The following is a 26,283-nucleotide window of genomic DNA, read 5'->3' on the forward strand; positions in this document are numbered from 1 at the left end:
CACATTTTTGTCTGCTTGACAGGACCATACAAATTGTTGTATCTTGTATTAGAGCAGTTCAAATTTGTGCTTTGAGTACAATTCTCTCATACTGACCACTGGATGTTCAACATGGCTCCTCATGGCAAATAACTCTCTAAGGATTTGACAATTAGAATTGTTGCTCTCCACAAAGATGGCCTAGGCTATAAGAAGACTGGTAACACCCTGAAACTGAGTTACAGTACAGGCCAGGGTCATACAGAGGTTTTCCAAGACAGGTACCACTCGGAACAGGCCTTGCAAGGGTCAATCAAAGAAGTTGAGTCCCCGTGCTGTGCGTCTGGCTTCAAAAAACAGACGCATGAATGCTTCCAGCATTGCTTTAGATGTTGCAGAAGCAGAAGGTCAGCTTGTCAGTGCTCAGACCATACGACACACACTGAAACAAGTCGGTTTGCTCACAAGAAAGCCTGCAAACAGTTTGCTGAAAGATAAACTTGTTTGGCTCAGATGGTGTCCCGCATGTGTGGCGATGTCCTGGTGAGGAGTAGTGCCTACTGTCAAGCATGGTGGTGGTAGCATCATGGTCTGGGGCTGCATGAGTGCTGCTGGTACTGGGGAGCTGAGCTTCATTGAGGGAAACATGGATTCCAACATGTACTGTGACATTCTGAAGCAGAACATGATGCCCTCCCTTCAGAAACTGGGCCGAACGGCATCATAACGCCCCCAAACACACCGCCAAGATGACAACTGCCTTGCTGAGGAAGCTGTAGGTGAAGGTGATGGAGTGGCCAAGTATGTCTCCTCTGGGTCATCCTCAAGCAGAGAGAGGAGTAGCGCCACATGTCTAACATCCAGAAGCTGCATGATGTCATTATGGAGGAGTGGAAGAGGGTCCCAGCAACAACCTGTGCAGCTCTGGTGAACTCCATGGCCAGGAGGATTAAGGCAATGCTAGATAACAATGGTGCTCACACAAAATATTGACACTTTGGACACAGTTTGGACATGTTGACTTAGGGTGTACTCACGTTTGTTGCCAGCTATTTTGACAATAATGGCTGTATGTTGAGTTATTTTCAGAGGACAGTAAATATATACTGCTATACAAGCAGCACAATGACTACTCTAAAATATATCCAAGTTTCATTTCTATAGTATTGTCCCTTGAGAAGATAATATGTTTGCTGAAATGTGAGGGGTGTACTCACTTTTGTGAGATACTGTAATTGCAACTTTCACACAGGAATCCGTGCCAACATGTGATGCCCGTTCACATCTGTTGTCATAATGGAGGTTACGTGACCTGGACCGAACAGACGTTGTCATGACAATATCTGTGACCTCTTAAAGGCGTCACTCATTCAACATCTGTTCGATGATAGTTCTGCTTCTAGCGCTGGCTGCTCTAATGCACCATTAATAAGACCGTCAGACGGTTTCAATCACAAGGAATCGATAATCACTTCGGCTAAAGTTTCTCTACAAAAACACCAGCACGTGTTTGCCTGTAGGAATGCATTTTTCAATCCCTTATCTGCACACTTGTCAGAGCTGCAGCTGGCATCTGTCAGCAAAGCATGAGTCGGGGTCAATACAAGACTTGGAGACTGTTGTGAAATGTCAGACGCCAAACGTATCTGCTGTTGGGTTAATGTTCATGTGATGAAAATGAAACCGCATAAAGTGACTATAGAACACTCCACATAGGCAGCAGTGTAGCCTAAAATGTTGCTATATTTATATACTAACATAGCTATATAAGTTATAATATATACATATAAAATGTATGTACATTGTACAAGTGGTATGTATAGATAAAGTTGTATTATACAATATTGTATAGAATATTATTCATGTTTTTGAAAGAAGTCTCTCATGCTCATCAAGGCTGCAATAAACATGAATGAACATCTGAAGCTACGTTGAAAGATACAGTAAAACTTACTGAAACGTATCATATCTCTTGTAATTTCTCAATCAGTGTTTCAAAGGCGGAAAGACATCATTAAAACAGCTTGTAAACAATGTCACGTAGCATTACATTTACCTCAGGCAATTCATTCAGTGTCCACAGCTTGTTAGAGAAAGGAACTCTTTCACTAAATATATGCACTATATTAGCCTATATATACATAATATTTACCTTAACCTGTTAGTGATATCTTGATTATTTAATGAATGTTTAAATAAATCTGTCATGAAAATGACAGCCACTGAGTATGCTAAATTATTATATTTCAACAACAAATTGGAGTAAAAACATATAATTACATTTAAAAGTGAATGCAAAAACTGCCTTATGTGCAGTTTTCATGTTTGCTTACAATTTGTTATTTGAGTGTTAATTATTATATCTAAAAATAAATAGCAACTGAATTTAGGCTAATAGTTTGGGCTCTGTTATTAACTTTTAATATTATAGTAATGTTTAAGTAAGGGCTTCCTAGTTTATCTCATTAGCAGGCAATTAACTTTTGTTTTAAAGAAACTAAAATATAAATGTTTTTACTAGCCATGCGTTTGCACAGATACACAAGGGAGTGTTTGAAAGCAGACGTCTATCAGCGGATCCCTAATATATCCACTGAAAGACGGATCCGCTGATAGACGCCTGCTTTTAAACGCTCCCGTGTGTATATGTGCAAGCGCATGGCTAGTAAAACATTTTTTTTTTAAATGTATCTAGCCCAATTTACACTTCTGCATCGAACTCACGCCGTAGCTACGTTGTAGGCTTTTTGTAGCGCATGTAGCCTACAGCGTACCCTGACGCGCACCTCTCCAAAAATGTAACAATGCGTCAATTCGGACCGACTGTGATTGGTCTGCTAGAACCCCTCCCTCGGGTTTCACATGGTCCCTCTGCATGTGTAATTGCACGTCAATGCGGATAACAACGCAGAAGTATAAATGAAAACCGATGCGTAGTCTACAGCGACGCAGACGTATAAATCAGCCTTACGCGCTCAGTAAAGATAACATGTTTTTGAAGTGTTGATCATTGTAGCCAATCACAGAAAGATATGTTGGACAAGTGAACCCAATGGCCAACCAGAGGTGTTTAAGAATCCATTCAACAGCGCTCAAAATGCTAGAGGGAAATGCTGGTATCGTCACATTTTTAAATTTCAGTACCGACTTGGTACCGAAGTCGGTTCTTTTGACAACACTAAGCTGCACATGACGCGGATCTCACATGTGTCTCATTTTCTCACAACTCTTTAAAGCAGGGCTATGCAGTTTCGGGAATTTCTTCGCTGTATTCTCGCTTTTGCTCGCAGGTTTCTCTATAGAGCTCCCCCTACAGTTTCGGAATAGATATTTGACAACACTGTCGAAAAACTCTTTGGCGACCCTCAGATACCAGAGGCTAGTAGATCAACGACATCAAAGCATTTGTGCACATTCTTTACATTCTTTACATTCTTTCGCCGACCAAAAGTTGCAAGGGTGGTTTTTCCGCTCACAGGCGATAGGGGGGCGTTCATTCAATCCGAAAAAAGTATAACCATTCCAATGACTCCAAAGCTGTTCAGTTAAGGTAAAAAACTTGCATAGTTCACCTTTAATTAATTAATTTAAGACTTTATTTAACTAATTTAAGACTGCTCTTATGAGGATACTCGACAAAACTGAATTTTTTGCATAAATGTGTGTTATTCTATATTTAAGCGCTAAAGAGAACTCGATTCTGGCGCGCTGTCTGTGTTCACGATACTGGCCCGCGTCTTTCTGTGTGTCGTGTGTGCGTCACATAAACAGGACATTCAGAGGCAGTGCGTTCTCATTTGTCTTGTCGCTCTTGAATGTTTTAAAAGCATTTGCATGAATAAGAGCAATGTAATGCTATGGCCAAAGGATGACAAAATACGGATGCTGCGCTAATTGCGTTAAACTGGACAAAAATAATCGCACTTGTTAACGCGTTAATGTTGACAGCATTAATAAATATATAAACAAACCAACTTTTTTGTGCCAAACTTTTGGAACAGCCTTTACATTGAAAACACATCTATGATGCCTTAAAATGCTGCTTGCGTAGGTTTTGGAACTTTGTGAGCATCTCTGAGAGACAGCGAAAACATCGTCACCTTTTGTTCTGTGTCTTACCTCATGCCTGCAGCAAAAAACCCTGTCTTGTTTTACAACTCTAAGGACCCATAAGTGATGGACAACATGCCGTATTGTAGTCCTCATCTTTAGTGCTCTTTGCACCCTGCTCCATCCACTCTACATTCAGCACAAGCGTCTCAACAACGGCATCGCTTTGCCAGGCACGATTTTGTGTACTTGCAGCCACCCTCCCCCCTTTCAACTGTTGATTATTTTACAGACAGAAAAATTGCAATTGAAAAGGCTGAATAGGTAGCCGAGATTACTTTTGTATTGAAAGGTTAATCGAAACTCATCTCCGAGGCCACTCTCTGTAAAACCGTTGGCTGGGTTTAGAATGAACTGTAAAGAGAGGATGAGGGAAATGAGTCAGCTGTGAAGGCCATGCCACCTGCATCGCCTCTCCTTCTCTGTGGTCTTGGAGTCAGTGGCAGTCTGTTTCAAGCGCACTGTGATCTCAATATGTAGATGGATCGCATCCTCCTCTCATTTGAAATCTCCAGCATTTTTTGCTCACTTGACATTGTGCTGTTTTTTTTCCTCCATCTCTGCCTTTTCCCCTGAACTCGCTGTTGACTGACGGAGGGTTGCCAGGCTTGTTTAATATCTTCAACGAAATTAAACGCTTGTCTTTCATTTACCCTTTCAAACTGTATTGTTTTTCCTCTTTAATTTCCTCACTTGGAACTGAATTTCCACTCATCAGAAGGGTCAATATTGAATAACAAATCTAAAATAAAAAATGTATGGATGTATTATATTGGTTGAATAATATAATATATATATGTTGTAAGTATTTTACACGCACTCATGTCGATGCAATTTTACTTTCTTTGAGTACAAGATGACAAGCGTGATCACTAGGACCTCTCGGGGGGGAAATCTTTTTAAAATTCTTAAACTTCTCTTGTATACCACAGAAAGATTACAGCAAAGGTTTGGAATGACAGTGGCGGGAATAAATAATGATTTTTTTTTTTCATCAACAGTTAAAAACTCAAATTTGATGCCGCTTGTACAAAGACAGCTCATATAATTGACTCATCCCTTCTCTGATTAGCAAGAGGGCATACAATCTTTGCAAAGATGGATCTCGCCTGCTCCTAAGTAACCAGCTTTAACACAAGACGCAGGATTTACAGGGCATTTTATAGTATCTCATTATCGGCTGTGGACTGCCAGTAGTGCTGGTGTGCCCTGACTGCACTGATGACTTGTGGAGTTTTATATATAGTTATGTTAATCTGATTCTGCTCCATAAGGGCCATGCGGGTAAGGTTATGATCAGAGAAGAATCATTAAGCTGCCCGAGCCGAACACACTTGAACTGTCATTGTCAGAGAAGATTTTAATCACCACAAGGTTCAAAGTTGCGCTCATGTCCTTGCAGCCACGTTCGTTTTGCTGTGTGAGGCAATTGGACAGTCACAGAGTAGCGATTCCGAGGAATAATACATAAGCGCTTAAAGAGGAAATTAGACGTGGCTGTGAAATAATTCATATGAGGTTAAAGTGAAAATTCAATTATTCCGTTTGATATTCGTAATTAGTGTGGAAGGAAGCTTCAGCTTGCTGTCCTTCAATGATATATATAGTTTTCTTTCCTCCCACAGAATAAGAGCGTTTGGAAGTCTATTCAAGTTGAGATGTTTCGTAACTCTTGAGACGTCGAGGCCTGCAACTATCGACTATTATACTCTTGATAAAGTGAAAAGAAAAAAACGTACATACAACCCAGTATATGAATGAATAATATGAAAAAATGTATGAATATGTGCTATACATTGTGTGTAGAAATGTTTGAAATAAAAATAAGTTAACAGCAAGATAGGTTAAATCACTTAATTATCAATGATATTAATACAGTAAAACCCAAACCCTTGATGTTCAGCAGGAACACAAACTTTCATTTCTTTTTTTTTAAGTTTCTTTTTGGTGATCCCATTAAAGTCACTATTTTTATAAAAATTGCTTTACATTTACAATTACATTTAAATATGGTTAATTGAATGTCAACCTAAATTTAATTAGTTTAATAGCAAAAATGAATATTATAAATAATATAAATATTCTTTATTAATAAATATTATTAAATAAATAATATAATATATATATATATATATATATATATATATATATATATATATATATATATACATACACACACACACGCGCGCGCGCATACATTCATGATCAATTAGAATTTTATATTGATTAGTTGTTACAAAATCTACAAATTCCAACAAGTGTTACAATTATCTTGATGATCAGATAAGACCACAGTTCTTGGTGGCGTCTTGCACATCATGCACTTTTTCCTTTATCCTCGACTCATGCCGGTGTAGTACATCCACTTCTGGGACTCCCGCTCTGCCATCTGTCTTCAGCGGCGCTCAGAGAGCCTCTCCTCCTCCCTGTCTCTGTGACAAATCTGAGAAACACTAGTGCACTTTCCTCTCATTGATTAGAAGGAGCGGCGTGCTTTGCTGCATCAGGCTCATTAATGGGCTCCATTAGCTTGGCTCCCCAGGCATGGCGGGGTTGAGTTAGTCTGATGGTAAACACAGATGCGCTTGGTGAGGCGGGTGACAGCGCTTCTCTCTCAGGGAAGTTGCTAATAGCAGTCTCACCAGGGAGTTGTTCAATCACTCCATTCTATAGACATCTCCACTTTTCTAGCAAATGATGGCCAGAAGATGCCACAAGATGAACAGTCGATATAATTCCAGAGATCTGTATTGACATGATCGTGCTATTAATGGATGGGAATCCCAGCAATGTAAGCTTTCAAACTTCTGTTCTTGTAGCCGGGTACCCGAGACCGATTCGATACGAGGTCAAATCTTATTTTCTGTGGATTAGGGTGCTGTATAGTATCGCACTAGCCTGGGTTTCCCCAGACTGCCTTTGCGCAGCGCGATTTTATTCTCGCTGAAAGGCAGTCTGGAAACCATGGACCTGATTTTCGCCTCGTTTAGGGAACCAATCACAGAACGGGGAGGGAGCAGCAAGACGATGACGACATCTATGCAACACAACTAAGCAGTTTGTTTATGGATTCAACATGGCAGCAGACGCGAAGCTACCTTTTGATGCAGCTTTAGATATTGTTCTAAGTAGTTTAGAACGCAAGTTTATTTTGAAAAAAGAGCAGTTTTTGGCGTCTATACATGCGTCATCTGGTATAATGGAAACGATTGGCTATGAGCTACGTACAGGCGCATTTGATAGACATTCTTAGCACCCAATAAACGGCGCCGGGCATTCGTAAACCACGCCTCAAATACGAGAAAATGCGCATGTGGTTCCCAGACCCAAGTCTCAACGAGAATTGGGTCTGGCGTTAGCCAGGCTAGTATCGCACTGCATTCATTACAGCATTTGGGCAAATAGGAGGGGATGATGCCTGATAAGGACTGAATTTCATGAGTACGATCCAGCTGTACTGTACACTCATCCGTCTTGCTGCTTCAAAGGCTCCATACCGTGATATGCTTAAGCTCAGTAATTAAGAGCCTCCTTTTGAATACTCAAAAGGACCTTGTTCCTCATTCTTAAGGATTAATGGAGAATAATTCTTAAGGATTAACGCCTCATTCACTAACCGTGCATAAACGCATGCCTGCAGACAATATGAAGAATTTATATATATATATAACAGGATTTCGTGAGACACAGGTGGTATGTCTAGGGTGGTATTTTTGTAAAAAAAAAAAAAAAAATTCCTTTTTTAAGCTAAATGCATCAATCTGGTGCCCTTTCAGAGTTTAAAACTAAAATAAAAACATACCCATTTGTAATGCCCACATTGAAAGAGTAAAACATATTTACATTGACTTGTACCTGGACTTTAAATTTTTATTTTAATTTTTTTTATTTAACCCTTATTTAACCAGGGAAATCCTTTGAGAACAAGTCTCTTTTGCGAAGGAGCCCTGGCCAAGAAAGCCGCAATAAAAGTTCCACATAAAATACAAAATATAACAAATACAATGAACATACAAGACATAATACATTAATAGTACACTGAATCAACCAAAAAATTAATAAGTAAAAAATAAAAAAAGACATCCCATTGTCACCATAGACTTATCCTAAAGTGATACCTCACTCCACATTTCACACTACTGTTTTAAGAAGCCAAACATTATGAATGTAATAATAATAATGCATTATTATTATTATTATTACCACCCATAAGAAAGTAATATATATTTTATTGTAATACATCTGCACTATGAAATAAATGTAAATTGAAAAATAATGTTTCTAAAGGATATGATTTATTTTATTTAGTGCCACAGTAGTAAATTACAATACGTTTTCCTAATTTCTAATACTAATTTCTATAAATTTGTTAACGCAACATTTCATGTTATGTTCTCTTTTTCTCATACATTTCCTGTGGATAATCTTGATTTAGTTTTTTCAAACGAAGTCGGAAAGGAAGCCAAGCAGAACAACTTCACTGTGGCTGGAGGGCCCAAATTAATTTCCCACCTTGGTTTGGGCTAATTACAATCCGCAGGTATGAGCTCCCTCATTTCAAATAATCTGAATTCAATATTAGAACGATGGTTAGAAGTCATTTATGTGTGTGCACACCTGTTGTGAATCTCTATGAAAATTTGCATAAGAACCTTTTCTGCACGCATAAGATGTTTGAAAATAGTGAAAATGCACCCTTCGGACACACTATTCCCGTTGAAATCAATGGATTCACAGCACTCTGTGATGTAGCGTAAACTCTAGTGTTGCCGCTTTTGTGCGCAATTATTAGTGAATAAGACCCATTGCATTTCTTCATTCTGTCCTGTTTTAGACCTTTTTGTTGATGTACAATGTCAGTCAGCCTCAATTAGTATTTCTAGTTGTATTTCAGGGAGGGCCTGTGTGCTGATAAGGTGGATGTGCTTGGCTTGAGCCCAGCATGTGTCTCTATCAGAGCTTTACAGAAGTGTGGGAGCAGAGCTCCAGGTCCAGATATTAGCCTCACCTCTATCCCAGCAGAGACCCCAGCTAATCACTGCCTCATTATTCCAGCACAGAGAGGGAAAAAGGGTATGGGACTACATGTGTGTGTTCCTTGCGAGATTGTGTTTGAGTGTAAGACAAGGAAACGCTAAATGCCCGCGTAGAGATTAGCTTAGTCTGGTGAGGGCTATGAATCTGACAGCGTTAATCTCATTTCCCATTTGCCATGTTGTCATGCCCCAATACATTTAACGAGGGTGGTAATGAAAAGAGGGGAACTAGACTCATTAATTAAATTAGCTTCCTTATCTGTGCATCTCTCCAAGTACACTTATCACAGCTCTGATTGCCTCCAACTTTCTGGATCTCGAGCAGGCAAATGCCAGATATTGTTCTTTTTTTTTTTCAATTTGCCTGGCCTTGGACACATTTTTTTTTCCTGTAATTCCCTTTTGCTGTAGGTTGCAGGAGGTCATATAGGCCTGGAACAGCCCAGACAATATTCACCTGTGGGTATGCGGGACTTAGTTGGGAGCAGAATGTTTAGTTTGCATGGGCCTCGCCGATTAAGCCAGATGGAAATTAAAGACTGTGGAGAATGAATGAAATTTGTACTCTTTAGAAGATTATTATTATTATATATTTTTTCATAATTCATCCAAACCCTGCTACATGTTTAAATGAAACCATTAAAGTCTTCTTTTTCCACATAGACAGTGTTTTAAAATGCACAATACGTGTTCCAGCCTATTTCTTACTTGCCGTTGTGGAAAAATCTTTGCAGGAGAAGCAGTTATACCTTTGGTAATATTCATGCAAACATGCTGTGCATACCTTACATAAAGAGATTTACATTCATATAGTTAAATACAAAAAATGTAATAACTTTCTATTTGACTAGAATCAGTCTCTCGTCTCACATCGTTCTGGAGGAATTTTGGCCCGCTATTCTTTACAACGTTGCTTCTGTTCATTGAGGTGTTCATGGTCGACTCAAGGATTGACTGCAAGGTGCCCAGGTCCTGTGGCTGCGAAACATGCCAAAAATCATCAGCCCTCCATCAGTATGATGGACAGTTGGCATGAGGTGTTTGTGCTGATATGCTGTGTTTAGTTTTCCGCCAGACTTGGTGATGTGCATTATGGGCAATCATCTCCACTTTGGTCTCGTCTGTCCAAAGGACATTGTTCCAGAAGTCTTATGGTTTGTTCATATGCAACTTTGCATACCTAAGCTGTGCTGCCATGTTCTTTTTAGAGAGAAGTTTTCTCCTGTCAACCCTTGTAAACAAGCCAAACTTGTTTAATCTTTGTCTAATTCCACTGTCACGAACTTTAATATTTAAGATGCTAACTGAGGCCTGTAGAGTCTGAGATGTACAGTAGCTCTTGGGTTTTTTGCAGTTTCTCGGTCTGACCTTGGGGTGGATTTGCTGGGAAGTCCCCTCGTGGGGTAACTGTCTTGAATGTTTTCCTCTTGTGAATAATCTTCCTCACTGTAGAAAGATTGACTTCAAAGGAACAGAGGACTTCAAAGTACCAAGGACCAGGTTATTTTTTTATCATGTCCTGATGTGTAAAACTGATAATTCAAAAGGGTATACTATCTTTTTTACATATACTTCTGTCATGACAAATATCTGAGTGTTTAGCATGGTAATGGATATGATAATGTTTATGTTTGGTCTTGGCGGAATAGATCTGCTGCTGTTGGTTATTCCTGCTAAGTACAGGACTTGCTACCAGTGTGCAATATAGCATACATTACCCGTGGCAGATTTATACAGGTGGAGCTGGGGAAGGTGGAGGGTTTACTGTATGAAAGCACTGAAACGGCTACAGCATGCTGACCTAGTATTTGAAGGTTGTGCAGCGAGCTTATTGGATACTGATAGAGCAAGAACCAGTCAGCTGTGCCCTATAGAGAACTTTGTGATTCCAAGCAGATTGAGTTAATAAATGAAAATTCTGTCACCATTTACTCGCCCTCAAGTTGTTTCAAACTTGTATGAATTTTTTTTCTTTTGCTGAACACAAAAGAGGATATTTTGAAGAATGTCGGTAACCAAACAGTTGATGTACCCCATTGACTTGATTATTTTTACATGGTAAAACAGTCCAAATTATTTTTTTTCAATTTGGCTGCATGCTGCATTGCCTGCTACCTTTACTGTACATCACATTCACTAATCAACACAGAACATCACGTTTATTTTTGTTCATCTACGATGTGCACTATTAATTTGCATCTTCTCCTGGATTGTTAAGGTAAAAAGTACAACTCTCTATATGAGCCTTGCTTCCATCATAGTGAGGCTGGTGAGACGGTGTCTCGTTCAAATACCTCTTTTAAAGGTCAGCTTTGTCCGGGAGCTGATTTGACACCCTTCGTTAAACCAGAGAGCTGTGAGGGTTTTAATTTCATTTTTCCCCTTCTTTCTGTTTCCTTTTCTCTCCCCATTAATTTTATTTCCATTATTTACAGCTTTTTTATGTTACTGTCATGTACCATATATGTCATGATTTTGTCATTGTAAATTAGTTGTACTATTTATAGATGTCTTTTGAAGTGCAGATGAATCTAAAGTATAAAAGTGTTTCCTATTGTGCTAGCAACACCAAGGTCATGACGTTATTTAGAAATAAAGGCATATGGAAATACGGGATATAGAAATGTAAATTTAAAGTGTCTTTAACTGGTAATTCTCCCGAGCAACTGTTTTCTGTGTTAGAAACAGGCAATAAAGTACAGCTCCTGTTAGACATAAACACTTTGTTTAGATAACATTTTAAATTAGCAGTTAATTCAGGTATTATGTATGTTGTTTTTCCAGCTTAAATCACACCAGAATTTTTTTTTCAAGCTTGTAAACCTAATTTCTCCTCCTCTTATGCTGTCTTTGAAATGTCAAAAGTTACAAAAATGTAACACACTGATCCACATTCAACGAGTAGTACATTTCTGTTCAAATATTGACAATTTCTGTCTAGTTTTAGTGCAAGGCTAAGTCTTAAGCTTGTTGTCTTTTTATTGGATTGTAAACACTTGACATGAACCAGCAAACACGGCGTAGGGAAAAAGCCAGTTAACCCACTCTGAACCTCTTTCAAATGCAAGGCTTGACATTTTACTCCTCTGATATCATTCTTCCTTTGACGTGCGCGGATGTCTCATCATAGCTCAGGAAGATCTAAGGCTGCAGCACCTGTTGGGAATGAGTATTGGCCTTTCTTGTAAAGTACGCCTGGCTCACTGGCAGGTAATGGCTCAAAGCTTGAGTGGCAGGAACGTCTGTAATCGAACCGATGTTACATATGTAGCTGCGGGGGAGAGCCTGGTACATTGTGCCTGGTCTGGCACACTGGGACACTAGCCAGTCCCCATTGGTATTGAAAAGCACTCAAGAGCCTGTCTGTCAGTCTTAGACAGGAGCTCGTGATGTGACCTCCTTCCCCTCCTTTCAGTCAGTCCATTCACCCGCTGTCTGCCATCAGGCTGGGGATCTTTATGTACTGTAGGCCTCTTTTTAAATTTTCTTCTCTGTTGCAAGCCAGGTTAATATACTCATGCTTTCTGTCAGTCTTCAACATTCTGTCATTACATCTCAGAAAAACACACCCATTAAAGATGAACTTTTAGAAGAATATGATGGTTTTCTAGATTAGTAGCCAATTCATATTGAACATTGGAATAACAACAAACTAGGTGAAAGAAATCCAACAAAGCCACATAACTGTGCCTATTTTTTAATTTACACATTTATGTATTAATTTACAATGCTTTTGTGAACTGATTAGATATATTTCTAAATAAATATATAAATCTAGATATAAATTAAAAATAAAAATGTTTAGTTGCTGTTAATTGTTTTGACAATATCTTTGACATACCGCATCACATAGAATTGAATTTGAATTTAAATTTAATATTTATATTGCCATTATACATATACGTGTGTGTGTGTTTGTTTATATAGTATGCGTTTAGTCATTTAAAATGTTTATATTAATTACAAATTATATAGGCTATACAATATATATTTTAGAAACATCAGACTGTATTAATAATCACTGTTTGAAATGGCAATCATAGACATTTATAATTAAATCTAAAGAGAGAAAAAAATACCCACACACTTGTTTTTTAGAACTGCCTTAATTAGAGTATATATATATATATATATATATACACACACACATCAGTATTGTGTACGCTAATATGTTTTGGGGTAATTCATACAGAAAAACAACATTTAACACATTAATTTCTTTGAATTTCATTAATCAATTTTTAATTGACCTCTTTAAATTCAAATTGAAATCATAATTTGATATCCTTGTTACCTCAATTCTAATCAATTCAAATCAGAAATTGAATTGCCATTTATTGAATTCAGATCTGAATGGCTCTCAACCGTGCAATTGCCAATTTTGAAAAAGTAAAAAGCAATATACCATTCAATACAATCTTCTGCCAAATAACACCAGAGCATTTCTACAAATTTAATTTGATTAATTATCCCGTCTTCATCTCCCCTCACCCCCATTTATTTCCCCCTCTCTCTCCAGGTCTTTTGTGAACTACTTAACACAATGTTTGCTAATATGGCCTTTTATAGCAATTAAATGCTGATTTTGTGGTGTTGGAGTAATCGTCACCCCAGGCTATCTGTGCTGGTCTGGAATAAATGTGTGTGTTTGTGTCTGTGTAATGTATCATAAATGATTCCTCTCACACACAGGGGGTTTATGCAGCTCAGGGGGTGAAAAGACTCATGCAGGTGTTAAATTTGAGTCAATGTTCGGCATTGTCTCTCTTTTCACCCGTCTTTCTATTATAATGCATGTCTACTTTTCATAATTCAGCTTTAGGGATGAGCATTTTGCCAAAAAGCTCACTATTGACTCAGTCTGGCGAGACCCCTGCAGGATTAAATCAATTTTGATATACTGAAGAAGAAAAAAAAAATACATACTGAGATATCATTACACTGCATTTCTGGAATACTTGATTTTGATTGGTAAGTAATGGTATTATGTGTGCAATATGTGATATTCTTTTATATCTGCCCACATTATGCCATAACGGACCAATTAGAATCAAATGTTTACAGCACTTCAATGGACAAGTATGTAAGAAAGAAAGGAAAAACCAAAAAGCACCCCAAAATACCCTTTTGTGTGTGGAACTACTTACTTTGTAGTTATTGGAATAAGAAGCCAACACGAGTATTTTATATTGCATTTAAACAGTTAAAAAAGGAAGTTAATATTGAGTCATATGCATTTTTAAACACAATCTTGCTGGTTTCTCTGTCTGTGTTTTTCTCAAACAATGGAAATAATTATGGTTAACCACTTCAGAGCCATTGTGCATCTTTGAGCAACACAGTAGTTGTGTTTCATGTGCTGAATGATTCAGTGTTTTGGTTAAAAAAAAATAGTGAATTATTCAGTAAAGACATTCACATGTTTCGTTCCTGAATCTACATTTTTGAACAAATCGGTTGAAATGAATTATTCAATGACTCGCTCTCAGAGTTGGTCACTTACTGTTTTTCGTTAATGAATGAATCAGCGTTTGTGAGCAAATCGGCTGAATGATTCAAATGACTCACTCATAAAGATACTTTTGTGGTAATGACAGACTTACTGTATATCCCTTACGTACTGATCTCTCTCTCTCCACAATCAGATATTCCATCCCTGATCTCAGTGGACAACATGGAAGAAAAAACAATTACTTACTCAATTCTTACTCGATGTTGATTTAATCAGACCGGTCAATATAGATCACGGACATCTGCAGGGGGAGTTAAGGCTGGCTGAATGCAGCCTGTACACGGGAGAAACACACAACCCTAGCTCCGAAAACTGTCACGGAATGTGATTTGTGATGAAAACTGTAATCGTCCGAGCATGTGCATCCCTCACTTTTATTATGTCAGAGAATCTGGGGAATTTACTCATGTTATTTTGGAGAACTGCCACAGGGTTGACGAACTGTCAGGATTTCGACAGATCTCCTCTATCTGATATTACAATCCATCTCCCTCCGCTCTCCGCTCCTTGCCTCTCCAGCCATCTCGCGAGCGCTGACACTTCTATCACATTGGTAAATACTACTTTAATTGATACTCAGGTTGTTTTAGAATTAATGAGCTGGCACCCATGTGCTGATGTGAGGGGAAAGAACATTTCTCTTTAAATTGCTTTGCAGCCTTTATTGCGCTCCAGAAATCATATTAGCCAAACCAATCTCATTTAAATCTTCCATTCCCTAATTAACCCTCAATGCCTTCTCATGCTGCTTGCAACAGCACTTTTTGTAGGTTTTTAGATGAACTATTAGAGATTTGTGTCTCTTTGAATATGTCTCTGTGTTGAGGATATTGGATTTTCATTTTGGTTTTAAAAAAACAATTAAACTGAGAACAAAATCATATTCATTATGTATTATGTACATGCATTAAGTATTACATGAACAGATCAGATAGAACACAAAGGGGCGAACAAACACCTGCATCTTATTTATTAACCACCCACAGTTCGGTTTAACCAGACAACAGCCAACTTGGTCCGTTTCCAGTCATGCTTAGCGTGGTTGACACCAGACCCTTCTCAGTTGTAACTAAGAGTGGGTCTGGGGAAGGTTCATTCACAGCCCATTTCCAAAGGTCTAACGGACGTCGCTCAAATGCCCCTGGGCGCAATTGGATAGACCTATCAGTGCGATCGTCATCGTGTAAAGCCCGCCTCAATGTTTGCAATTTGGAAAAATTGGAAATGGGCTTGAATGGGCTCTTGGCCAGACTGACTTGTGAAGCAAATCTCAAATTTGCCGGATGTTCGTCAGGGTTTTCCCAGGCTAAGTCATGCTAGTACTCTTATCTTGAATAGAGAAAGGCTCACCAAGGCTATATATTTGATCAACATATAGTAGAAAACGTAATATTGTGAAATATTATTACAATTTAAAATGCTTATTCTGTATTTTGATATATTTTAAAATCTAATTTATTCCAGTGATGGCAGAGCTGAATTTTCAACAGCCATTACTCAAGTCTTCAGAGTCACATGATCCTTCTGAAATCATACTAACATGCTGGTGCTCAAGAAACTGTATACTCAAGACAGGCCCCTTTTGAATTTTAAATGTATATTGCTTTTATAAAACATAACGTGTGTTTCTGTATTTAAGCAAGTAGGACCCAAATGCCAAACACATGATGTTTAGAATAAACATGTGATAAAACCGCTTCACAGTACAAGCAATCTGAATGATACTCGAGAGCATTTACAGATGATCCGTTACGAATGATATGTTAGCAGCAGGAAATACATGAAAAGAAACTGAGAGTATAGAAGGTGCATGTGCTTATTCAGTCTTTTGCACGACTATGTAAAGTGATCTAGGTGTTCAGCTATGTTTTCAATATTCAACACTACAAACAGATATACACACTAAATGTTTCAGAAGTGGTGAATTAAGTCACTGTCAGTTGAGGCACAGAGTGACCTTTAAATATAAAGACATCCCATATTTAAGTATTTTTTAGATGTGCTTATTAAAGGTCCTTGATTGGATAAAGAAAACCTTTATAAAAAAGAACTGATTGCAGCTTAAAAGCTCACTTTAAAGTGTGCTAGGTATTTTAAAAGGAAAGAAATATGTTGTTTTTTTACAAAGGGAATTAGTTTTTTTTTTCTATTGTTGTTTATTCAAACTAATCTCCAATTGCATTCCAATTGCATTTTTTACTACCAGTGGAGCTTTTATAGCACATTCCTGAATTTTGTACAGGTTAGTATATTACAACACTTGACTTTATGTGCTAATTAGTTTTTATTTTATTTTAGATACAAATACTGGAAGAAAGAAAGATAGAAAAGAAAGCTAAACAAAAAGATATGGAAGGAGAAAAAAAAAGCAATCGTCAGGACTGTTTCTAATTGCATTTGGTCTGGGTTTTAGCGATAACATCAATTCCATTATTTTCTGCATTTGAATTGCACTGCAGCCCGTCTTCAGCATCCTGTCTTTGATTGGCTGAATGCAGGTGTTGGATTTTTAGAACAACGTGGGACATGCACAAGGATACATTGTGCCATTGCCATTACCACTGCAAACAATAAGGATAGTTCACCCATAGGGGATAGTAAGGGATAGTTTTTTTTTTTTTTTCGTGGAACAAAAAAAGAAGATATTTGAAAGAATATCCTGGCCACTCACTTCAATACAATGTTAAGGATGACATGGTTGTTAAGCTTCAAAAGTATATTCTGTAAATTTACATTTAGTCATTTAGCAGACGCTTTTATCCAAAGCGACTTACAAATGATGACTAAACCAAGCGAGTCATCGCGGAGAGGCAAAAACAACGCAAGAAGTGCTCAAAATACAAAGTTCAAGCATTGCTCAGAGTAGCATAAGCCAGACAAGGGAGGATTAAAGGAAAAGGAAATATTTTTTTATTATCTTTATGTTAGTGCTCAGGTCAGGGATTCTGCATTCCGGATATGCAGAATGTAAATACATTCCATATGTATGTATGCATATGCATTCCGTATATACAGTAGGAAATGTAAATTCATGTCCCAGTTACACTTAATTTTGTATGGTTAAATTTAAACTTAATTTTGTAACATTTTCCTGGTTAAAGAACATAAAAAGAGATTCTATTTTGTATTTTTACCATACCCATGTAATGCATGTTCTATTTACCAATTATAAATCTCAACAAGTTAGTATTTTTAAGCATTTTACATGTATTCCAAAATAATAACTAAAGACAATAACAATTTAAAGATGTACCTGTAATTTCACCAAGCTAATGGCTAAAAAAACAAAAACTTTTCAAGTTTGAATTTGACGTGGCATAATGCAGTGATATCTACTGTAAGTGCTGAGCTGTATTTGTATCAGGAGAAGAACAAAGTGTTTACAAGATTTTTTCTATGAATACACATTTAATCATGTGTCATGTTTCATAAATAAAATGTTCTTTTCATCTGGATCTTTTCAGTAATTTGGCTGATCTAGTCAAACAAAGCTATCAAATGACTTCAGAAGATTTTGAATATAGTTCACAATTCGAATGGACTGCAATTATGATACTTATGTAATGCCTGTGTGTCCTTTTTGAATTTTGAAATCTCCAGTCCCCATTGTAAATGCAGGCAAAAGAGTGAATTATAGTAAATGAGTAAATTGTTGACATTTTCACCTTTTGTGTTCCATGCGAGTGAGTAAATAATGACATAATTTAGTTTTTGGGGTGCATGCATCATATTCCATATATAATAGACGTATTATAATAGAATATTCCAAAAACAGAGATCTTTTGTAGCACATACAATTATGATCGTATGTGAAGAAAGCAGAACACAATGACTCAAACTGATTTTGAGGTTATACAAGCACATCTGTAGCCTACAGTGTATTACATGCTTTTGGTTAGTCTCTCCCTTTGTCTGTATAATGCATAAGGCAAAACAACTGCAATCTGTTCAAGAACAGGAAACACTTTTTGGTAATCATCCCGTTTCCAAGAGGTGTGTCATGGAAAATGCAATATGTTTTAAATGTATATACATGTTATATATTTTTTTTAAGTAAATGTATTAAGTATTTTGCAAAAGGAACATAAATAAATTAAAGTAAAAAAATGTATGTAATTTTAAAAAGCACATTACATATATACTGTATGATCCTTTTGATGTTTCTAACAGAGTCAAGTTGAAGGATGGTGTGGCGTTTCTGGGGGCGAGGGCCAGTAACCCGGTTCAGTGGACAGTTAGTCAAGATGTCAGGAGTGAGGGACACAGAGTGGTCACTCTGCACTGCCGTAGGAAGGAAGCCAACTTCGGGAAAAGGTCAGTAACCCTTCAAACTGTCTGTTCTATTAACGCTTCTATTAACCGAATCAAAAGAATTCTGGATCTAGAGAAGGATGGTATCAAAGACGTTATCATCAGAAGGCTGCTGGTTACTTGAATGACCCAGAAGTTCAAAGTTTAAGATCAATGCTTCAAGCAAAAACACTGCAAACTAAAAAGTTTTTTTCTTTTTTTCTCTCACTTGCTCACAATATTGCTCTCTTCGTAAAGTTTTGGCCAAGAAAGATTCAAACGCATACGCATATACTGTGACCTGCACCACACAGCCCTTTGGCATTTAGTTATCAAATATACAGTAAGCATCTCTGCCTAATGACTCTTCTGCTCTTTTCATATACAGGCCCTCTGGTACTTGCAGCATGTTTTGTGCATTTCTACAGAAGCGCTACTACAGTATATTTCTCAGAAGCGCTACTACTTGAAATAATTTGTTATTTAGTGCAACTTTTTCCCTAACAAGCTACTTTAACTTTTTTATCTACTTTACGCTAGTAGCTTTGTATTGACTTTTTTTTTTTTTTTACTGGGTTTCAGAAGTCTAATTCATTTTAGTCACTTATTTGTTTATTGCGTAATATTTCGTTTGCTGTTGTACATAATACTAATTTGCCTTCGTTATATAAAAAAGTGTGTTTTAATAGTTGTATTTAGTGTTTGTTTATCTGCTTAAAGGGATAGCTTTCCAATAAATTACAATTCTGTCTCCAATTACTCATACTCATGTTGTTCCAAACCCAGATGAATCCTAAATTAAATCTGTTTGTCATATAAAGCGATCACGCCACTTCAGAAGACTTGGATTAAACCCCTCAGTTTAAATGCAAGTTCATTTTTATGCAAGTTTTGGTGTAGTGGACTTTAAATAGAGGGACAGAAATATCTCAGGTTTCATTAAAATATCTTTATTTGTGTTTCAAAGATGAAAATAATTATTGTGGGTTTGGAACGACATGAGGGTGAGTAAATGGTTTACTGCTGTCACTTAAATTGAGGTACAAAATAGAGAAGCAAAAATAAATGAAAACACAATCGAATAGTTTTATATTTAATCTCCCACCAGGACTGGTTTTAAACCTACTGTAGATCCTTTCACATGCGCGGTGGTTGTATCTATTTTCTGTAATGCAAACTCTGCAGTTTATGTCCGTATTATTGGTCCTAAATGATGATGCTAAATGAATAAATGTGGTCCAGAAATTTTAACCATTTTTTTTTTTTTTTTAATTCTTTTTTGCTTTTTTTCACTTAGAAAGATTAGAATGTCATTGACTGACAGCTGTGCTCTCAGCCCTTATAGGTCCCTCAACTCTTCCAGCACCTCTCTTTGGTAACATTTGCATATGCAAATTAATCCCACAAACACGCCCCATTCCAACCCCTGATTAAAAAAAAGAAACTCTGTTTTGCTGCCTGAATGAGACAGGGATATCAAATATCTGTGTTATTTAAGTCTGATTTAAGCCTGCAAATCCATTACTTTCAAATGTGTCAGTTCATATAATGGCCACACAGTGTGGGGTGGTAAGCGGTATCGACAGAGCTCTGAGCTTTCATGCACTCATTTTCAGCCTAAAGAGAGAAATGAAGAACATTAACAGAATTTTCTTTCCTCGCCTGTAGAATTTGATATAAATCATATTCCAATAACGTACAGTTATTTGATTATGCTCGCTCATTGAAATTCCTATCCCACCTAATGTGTGGGTGTTTCGAGAAGATATTCTTGTTACTCTGACATGCTTTACCTAATTGTAATTTTTGTCTGAAACTGAAAAAAATTACATTTTGGGTTTACAGGGGCTTTTAAAGTTTTATGATTCGTGCACAAGGGAGTTGTAGTTTACAAGTGCTTCAAAAGCACTCACCGAAATCCTTTTGACCACTGGAAATCTGAAATAAAATTTAAATAAAACTCACTTCTCGGAAGAAGGAAAAAAAAGCCAGAATATCCCTACAAAACCCGCATTTCCCCTTAAGGGTAAAGTTACACTCCTTGGCTTTCAAACCTGACCATAAAACTTTGTAAAGGAGGTTTCCTTGGAGTACAGGAGGTGGGGATGTTTTCCCGATAGCCGTTTCTCATCTATTCGTTTTCTTTAGAGGTCAGGAGATGATAGTAGAGAGAGGTACAGGAACATGTGCTAGCTCCAGTCCACAGGGGGCAGATTGGTATGGTAATGAGTTATACTTCTTTGATTTCTCCAACTCTCCGCTATATCACTAATGAGTCTTTACACACTCTGACAAAAGTTGATTTTATCATTTTTCTGCATAATAATCTCTGGCTTAAATCATATTTCCTCTACAAAGTTGTGAAGACGGGAGCTCTGTTCCAAAATATAGTGTGCTACCTTGTTTTCTAAGTACTACCAATATAGGCAGCTACCTTTTAAGACAGCTTTCTAAATAAAATGTTACCTAATATGTGACTCATTTGAAATGCTCTACATAGGCAGAAACTGCGTTAAAACACATAATTGCAATGTTGGGTACAAAAATATATTTGGGTAATATGTAAATGAGGAAAATAGTCTATATAAATATTGATAATACACGTTAATTTGAATGTCATGCAGTAAGTGTGGTACTACTGTAATTTAGCTTCCGCACAAACACTTGGATGTGCGCCTAATAACAGCGCACATTTATCTAGGTTAACGTTATGAGAGCGGCCATGTTAGCGGCTACTACATGTTTCAAATGATAAGCCATATTTGAGGTTGACGAATGATTGGTGATCGTATGGATTTCCTGCCCAACATGTTTAGGTTCTACTGCCTGTCTTCGCCAATTCGCCAGTTTTTTTTCCCCCGCGACTCACAGGCTAATTAAAATTTGGTGGGCTAAGCCTCTTCCCGTCTGCTAACGTTTGGTTAATTATTAGGAGGCAGCCCTAATGTTCATACATTTGAGTTTGAGTTTATTAAAGGTGTTTTACATTTACATTGATTTGTTTAGCAGACGCTTTTGTCCAAAGCAACTTAAAATGAGAAACATCAGTAGTTTTGGGTTGACAGCAAAAAAAAGTTTTTCAGGTATGAAAGTTACAATTACTCCACTGTTTTACAATTTAATTAGAATTTAAAGTTCTTGTTATGATTTAGTCAATTTGTAAGAATCAGTCACTGTGTAGGTGATAATTGAAGCGGTGGTAAACCAGTATTTTGAGCTGCTTAATTAAAGGACTACAGGATAAATGGTAGAATTATCCATTTTGCGTTTGAACATGCTTTGCGGTACAGTACATGGCATGATAAACTACTAGAGCCTCTGATGACTCATATGAGAGCAATTATACTGGAGCGTCGCACAGATAAAGATGTGAAGTTGATAGTCGTCTCAAGCTGGAGATGATTAAGAAGAAGCAGAAAAAATAAATTATGTTAGTTTCTTCAGGGAATATCACAAGTCCTCAAGACGTCTCTGTCAAGCAAAACAGCACTGCACTGTTTGAACGTGTACTGTACATTGCCAAATCAAAGCAGACAAATAACAGATCTGAGCTTTTATGTCTTGCTTTAAGCCTCATGCTCTCTTCTTTTTCATATGGGGGGCCAGAGACCCCTATGCTGAATGTGTCAATTTGAGTCAATTTGAAATCAACCTTTTAATAACTTTTTTTTTAGTGTATTCTTCAGACTTATAGTAGGCAGCTAATATTGAAGATTTACTCAAGAAGTAAAGGTAGGGAAGGCAATGTCATAGATGCTAGCGATAGCAAGCTAGCTTTGAAAGCAATAGATCCCACACTACATTCAGAGAGTCTCCAAAGCCACTCCTTCAAAACACATGAACGCGTAAAGTCAGTGCAGATTCTGCAAAGTGTCACGAGAGACGCCGTTAAATTACCTCATGTCTCAAAGCACACATTCGGACCAAATGCAATGATTGGACGAAGATTTTTTTTGGTCTTGAGACTTCCACAGAAGATACATGTAAAATTATTCTTAATTTTTAATTTAAGTGGTTAAATTGCCACCACTTCTGTTATTGATTCCTATCAGGATGTGAAGAGAGTTTCAACCAGAATAACAATAAGGGTTTATGAAAACCTTTAACTGACTGTTCATTACAAGCCTCTTATTTTTATTTGGAAAAAAAATACAGTAAAAACAGTAACATTGTAAAAAAATATATTACATTTTACAAATAATACATAATACAATTTAATATATTTAAAATTTAATTTATACCTGTGATGGCAATGCTAAATTTACAACAGCCATTTCTCAAATCTTCAGTGTCCCATGATCCTTCAGAAATCATTCAGACTGGGAGAGATAGACCAGCTTTGATTAGCTAGAACAGGCTAGCCATCTGTTTTGAACAGTTTTTTCCATCAGATTCAGACCCCAAACCTTAAATGAAGGTTAAATTGTGCCCACTCTCTTCTCACACACACACACTCTCTCTTTCTCGCACATCTTCTGTCTCTCTCATCCAGCTTGACTGTGGAGGAATTTTTTCTTTTTCATATTCCTCTCAAACGGTGTGTGAAATGAGAGGATCAGTTACTCCTGGAAGGAGCAGATGTGCTTCCAGTGAATTTCTTATGCGGAATCCCCAGCCCTGCCCCAGCCCTAAAGTAACAAGCTCTACTCACCCTACTAGAACGACGTGGTAAAACTCAACAAAATATCTTTATTAGAGGCCCTCTTATAAAGTGAAGAACGTGTTGAATTTAGTTTCTTATCCCACTTTGTTTTTGGGCCAGAAGTTCGGTTTGCTAGCTCATGTTTCCATGGTTAAAGAGGCTGTAATTGGGCCTTGAGTGCCGTGTCTGGACGTGTTGCTTGCTGTTTTGTGCTGGTATTGATTTAGCAGTGGGAACGCCACTTATCGAGGTGCTTGAAGCGGCACAGTAAGACGTCTAATCCTGGGGTTGGGACTCTGCTCAATGGGGCAGGCTATAATCCCCCATACCGTCAGTGGCGCGGAGAGCCGGGGATGATTCCCAGCATAAAACGAACAAGATACTCTTTCATCAACTTATTTATTCTTTTCATTGGAGTGCCACAGCGGGGATTAGATTGAGCCATCTTGTCTTTTGTTTTGAGTTTGTCCTTTCTTCTCTCAGCCTGTCGCTGGATCGATGGAGAGGTGGAGTCTCAGGTGAACAGACTGACGCTCCCCGCTCTCACTCTTTCTCTTTCCTTGTCGGATGCACTACACACCCACCAGAGCATGTTTGACAGGTCAGGCATGTTTTAATGTCTGTTCCGACATAACTTTTAATGGTTTCTCCTTTTTTTTTTTTTTTAAAGGCTGTAGAAGGCTAATTACCATTAATCTTGGCCACAGTTGCTCGGCTGACATTGAGAGTTTATTCATATATATATAGTACTGTTTAAAAGTTTATGGTCGGTAAGATTTTTTTTTATGTTTACGAAGAAGTCTCTTATGCTCACCAAGGCTGCATTTCTATGACAGTCGAACAGTAAAACCAGTAATAGTATATATAAAAATATGAATCCAATTATAAATACGTTTTTTTCAAATAAAGCATTACTTCAGACTTCAATGTCATATGATCCTTCAGAAGTCAATCTAATATGCTGAGTTGTGTTGCTACTAAGTGTGTGTGTGTGTGTGTGTGTGTGTGTGTGTGTGTGCTTGCGTGCGTGCGTGTGTGTGTAGTGTATGCAGTATATACACTCACACAAACTACCATTTTATTTATAAATATATACTCTTCATATATTCTTACAAAAAATGTAAAAGATGTAGATGCTTTCTTGCAGCCAGCAAAAGGTGTATTCAAACCATGCTAACCACCCAAACTTTGACATCTTGGGTAAAGTTATTATCCCTTTCTCCTTCTTTGTTGTCATCTTCTTCTTCTTTGTCTTCTTCTTCTTCTTTGTTGTCTTCTATTTCTTTAAACAACTTGTTTTCCCTCCCTGCACCAGCCAAATGCAATTGATTGCCCATGCACTTCACTCACAGAGAAGATGTTCAACACCTTAAAGACATCAGACATAGTTTGGCTTGAATGCAAACTACACCCTTTCCCCAGAGGTGCTGGATTTAAATTCGAAACATGCTTGTCAGCATCCATCTGTCAGCCGCCTGCCTCTGTTTAGATAAGAAATCTCGAACCCGGTGAATTCATGATGAGGGACAGTGAAAGAAAAACTTGTGCAGGAACAAACACACGCCCATCAGCCATTCACAAGGCAAGGGTATTTTAATGAAAGAATCAGGCTTCTTCATACAAAGCCAATCTCGCTAAACCGTTTCTGAATAAATATAAGGCTGTGCGGTGATTTCTAAAGCAGCTCCTCTGGTTGCCGTTGGCCTTTTCTCTGGTTGATTTCATTAAAGCAGTGTGTCTGGACCACTTAATCGGGTTGCTGATCCAGAGTTGACCCTGATGTGACCTCTCCTCTCACCCTCTGTCTTTCTACCTCATTAATGTGCCAAGGACACTAGTGAAGTTCCTTTCTCCTCATGCGTGCACAAACACACACACATGCACTTAGGTTGCTAGCTCTTTGTCAGAAGCTTCACCCCACAGGTCAGTGCACTATTGAGCTCTGTTAGTATCTGCTTGTAACAAACTCTCTCATTGTGCTGTCAGAAACCCCAGTCACATAAAGGGCAACAAGGACAAGTATAAAGTGTTTCTGATATAGCAGTGTTTTGGTGGGAAACTAATCTTTGTTTGTGCGTGTGCGCGTGTGTGTGTGTGTTTGTTTTTGTGTTTTAATCATCTTTTAGGACAGGTAATAATTCTTGTGCACTTCCATCTGAAGCCAAGGAGGTGTATAATACCTGTAGAAAGCTATTTGAGCAAAACTCTTTAAGTGAATCGGTGAACAGAATCAAATAAGTTTGAGTCCCATGAATCACCACTACTACATTTTGATACTCCTACAATCTAGGAAAAATATGAGATAAAACCACAACTTGGCATTGCGAAAGGTCACGTGACTGAAACGTTTGCCATTAAAGCAGTGGTTTTATCTCGCAATTTTTTTTTCTTTCATCGATAGAGTGTGCAGATTTTTAATCATTTTCCTTGTAGTTTGTGGTCTACGCACCTCATTTAAAAAAAATACTCCTACGATGTCAAGCCTGTCTTTGATACAGTAAAAACAAATGTAGTGCATTTTTTGGTGTAGTTTACAGCATGTCTCTGTTTTGCAGTTTGACATCCCTGATGACACAGACATGTGTTTTTCTGGATTCTTGACAGAAATCTTTAGGGGAAACTTCTAGCTGTTAGAGACGGCTCTGAACTTTTCTCAGTTCTACGTGTTACTTAATATATGAGGCGTTTTAAAGAGGTCATATCATGTTGAATCA

General features: G+C 37.6%; 1 protein-coding gene across 2 annotated transcripts in view; it reads left to right on the forward strand.

The window, feature by feature from the left end:
• Nucleotides 1-26,283, forward strand: part of LOC306984849 (transmembrane protein 132C) — a 133,203-nt gene that overhangs the window by 63,431 nt on the left and 43,489 nt on the right. For both annotated transcript variants that reach the window (XM_079586553.1, XM_079586554.1), the window contains exon 3: nt 18,808-18,951. In XM_079586553.1, the coding sequence (XP_079442679.1) occupies nt 18,808-18,951 (144 nt within the window). The remainder of the gene's footprint in view (nt 1-18,807; nt 18,952-26,283) is intronic.

Source organism: Phoxinus phoxinus, assembly GCF_949152265.1.
Source record: "Phoxinus phoxinus genome assembly, chromosome: 17".
In the NCBI taxonomy this organism is placed as follows: Eukaryota; Metazoa; Chordata; class Actinopteri; order Cypriniformes; family Leuciscidae; genus Phoxinus; species Phoxinus phoxinus.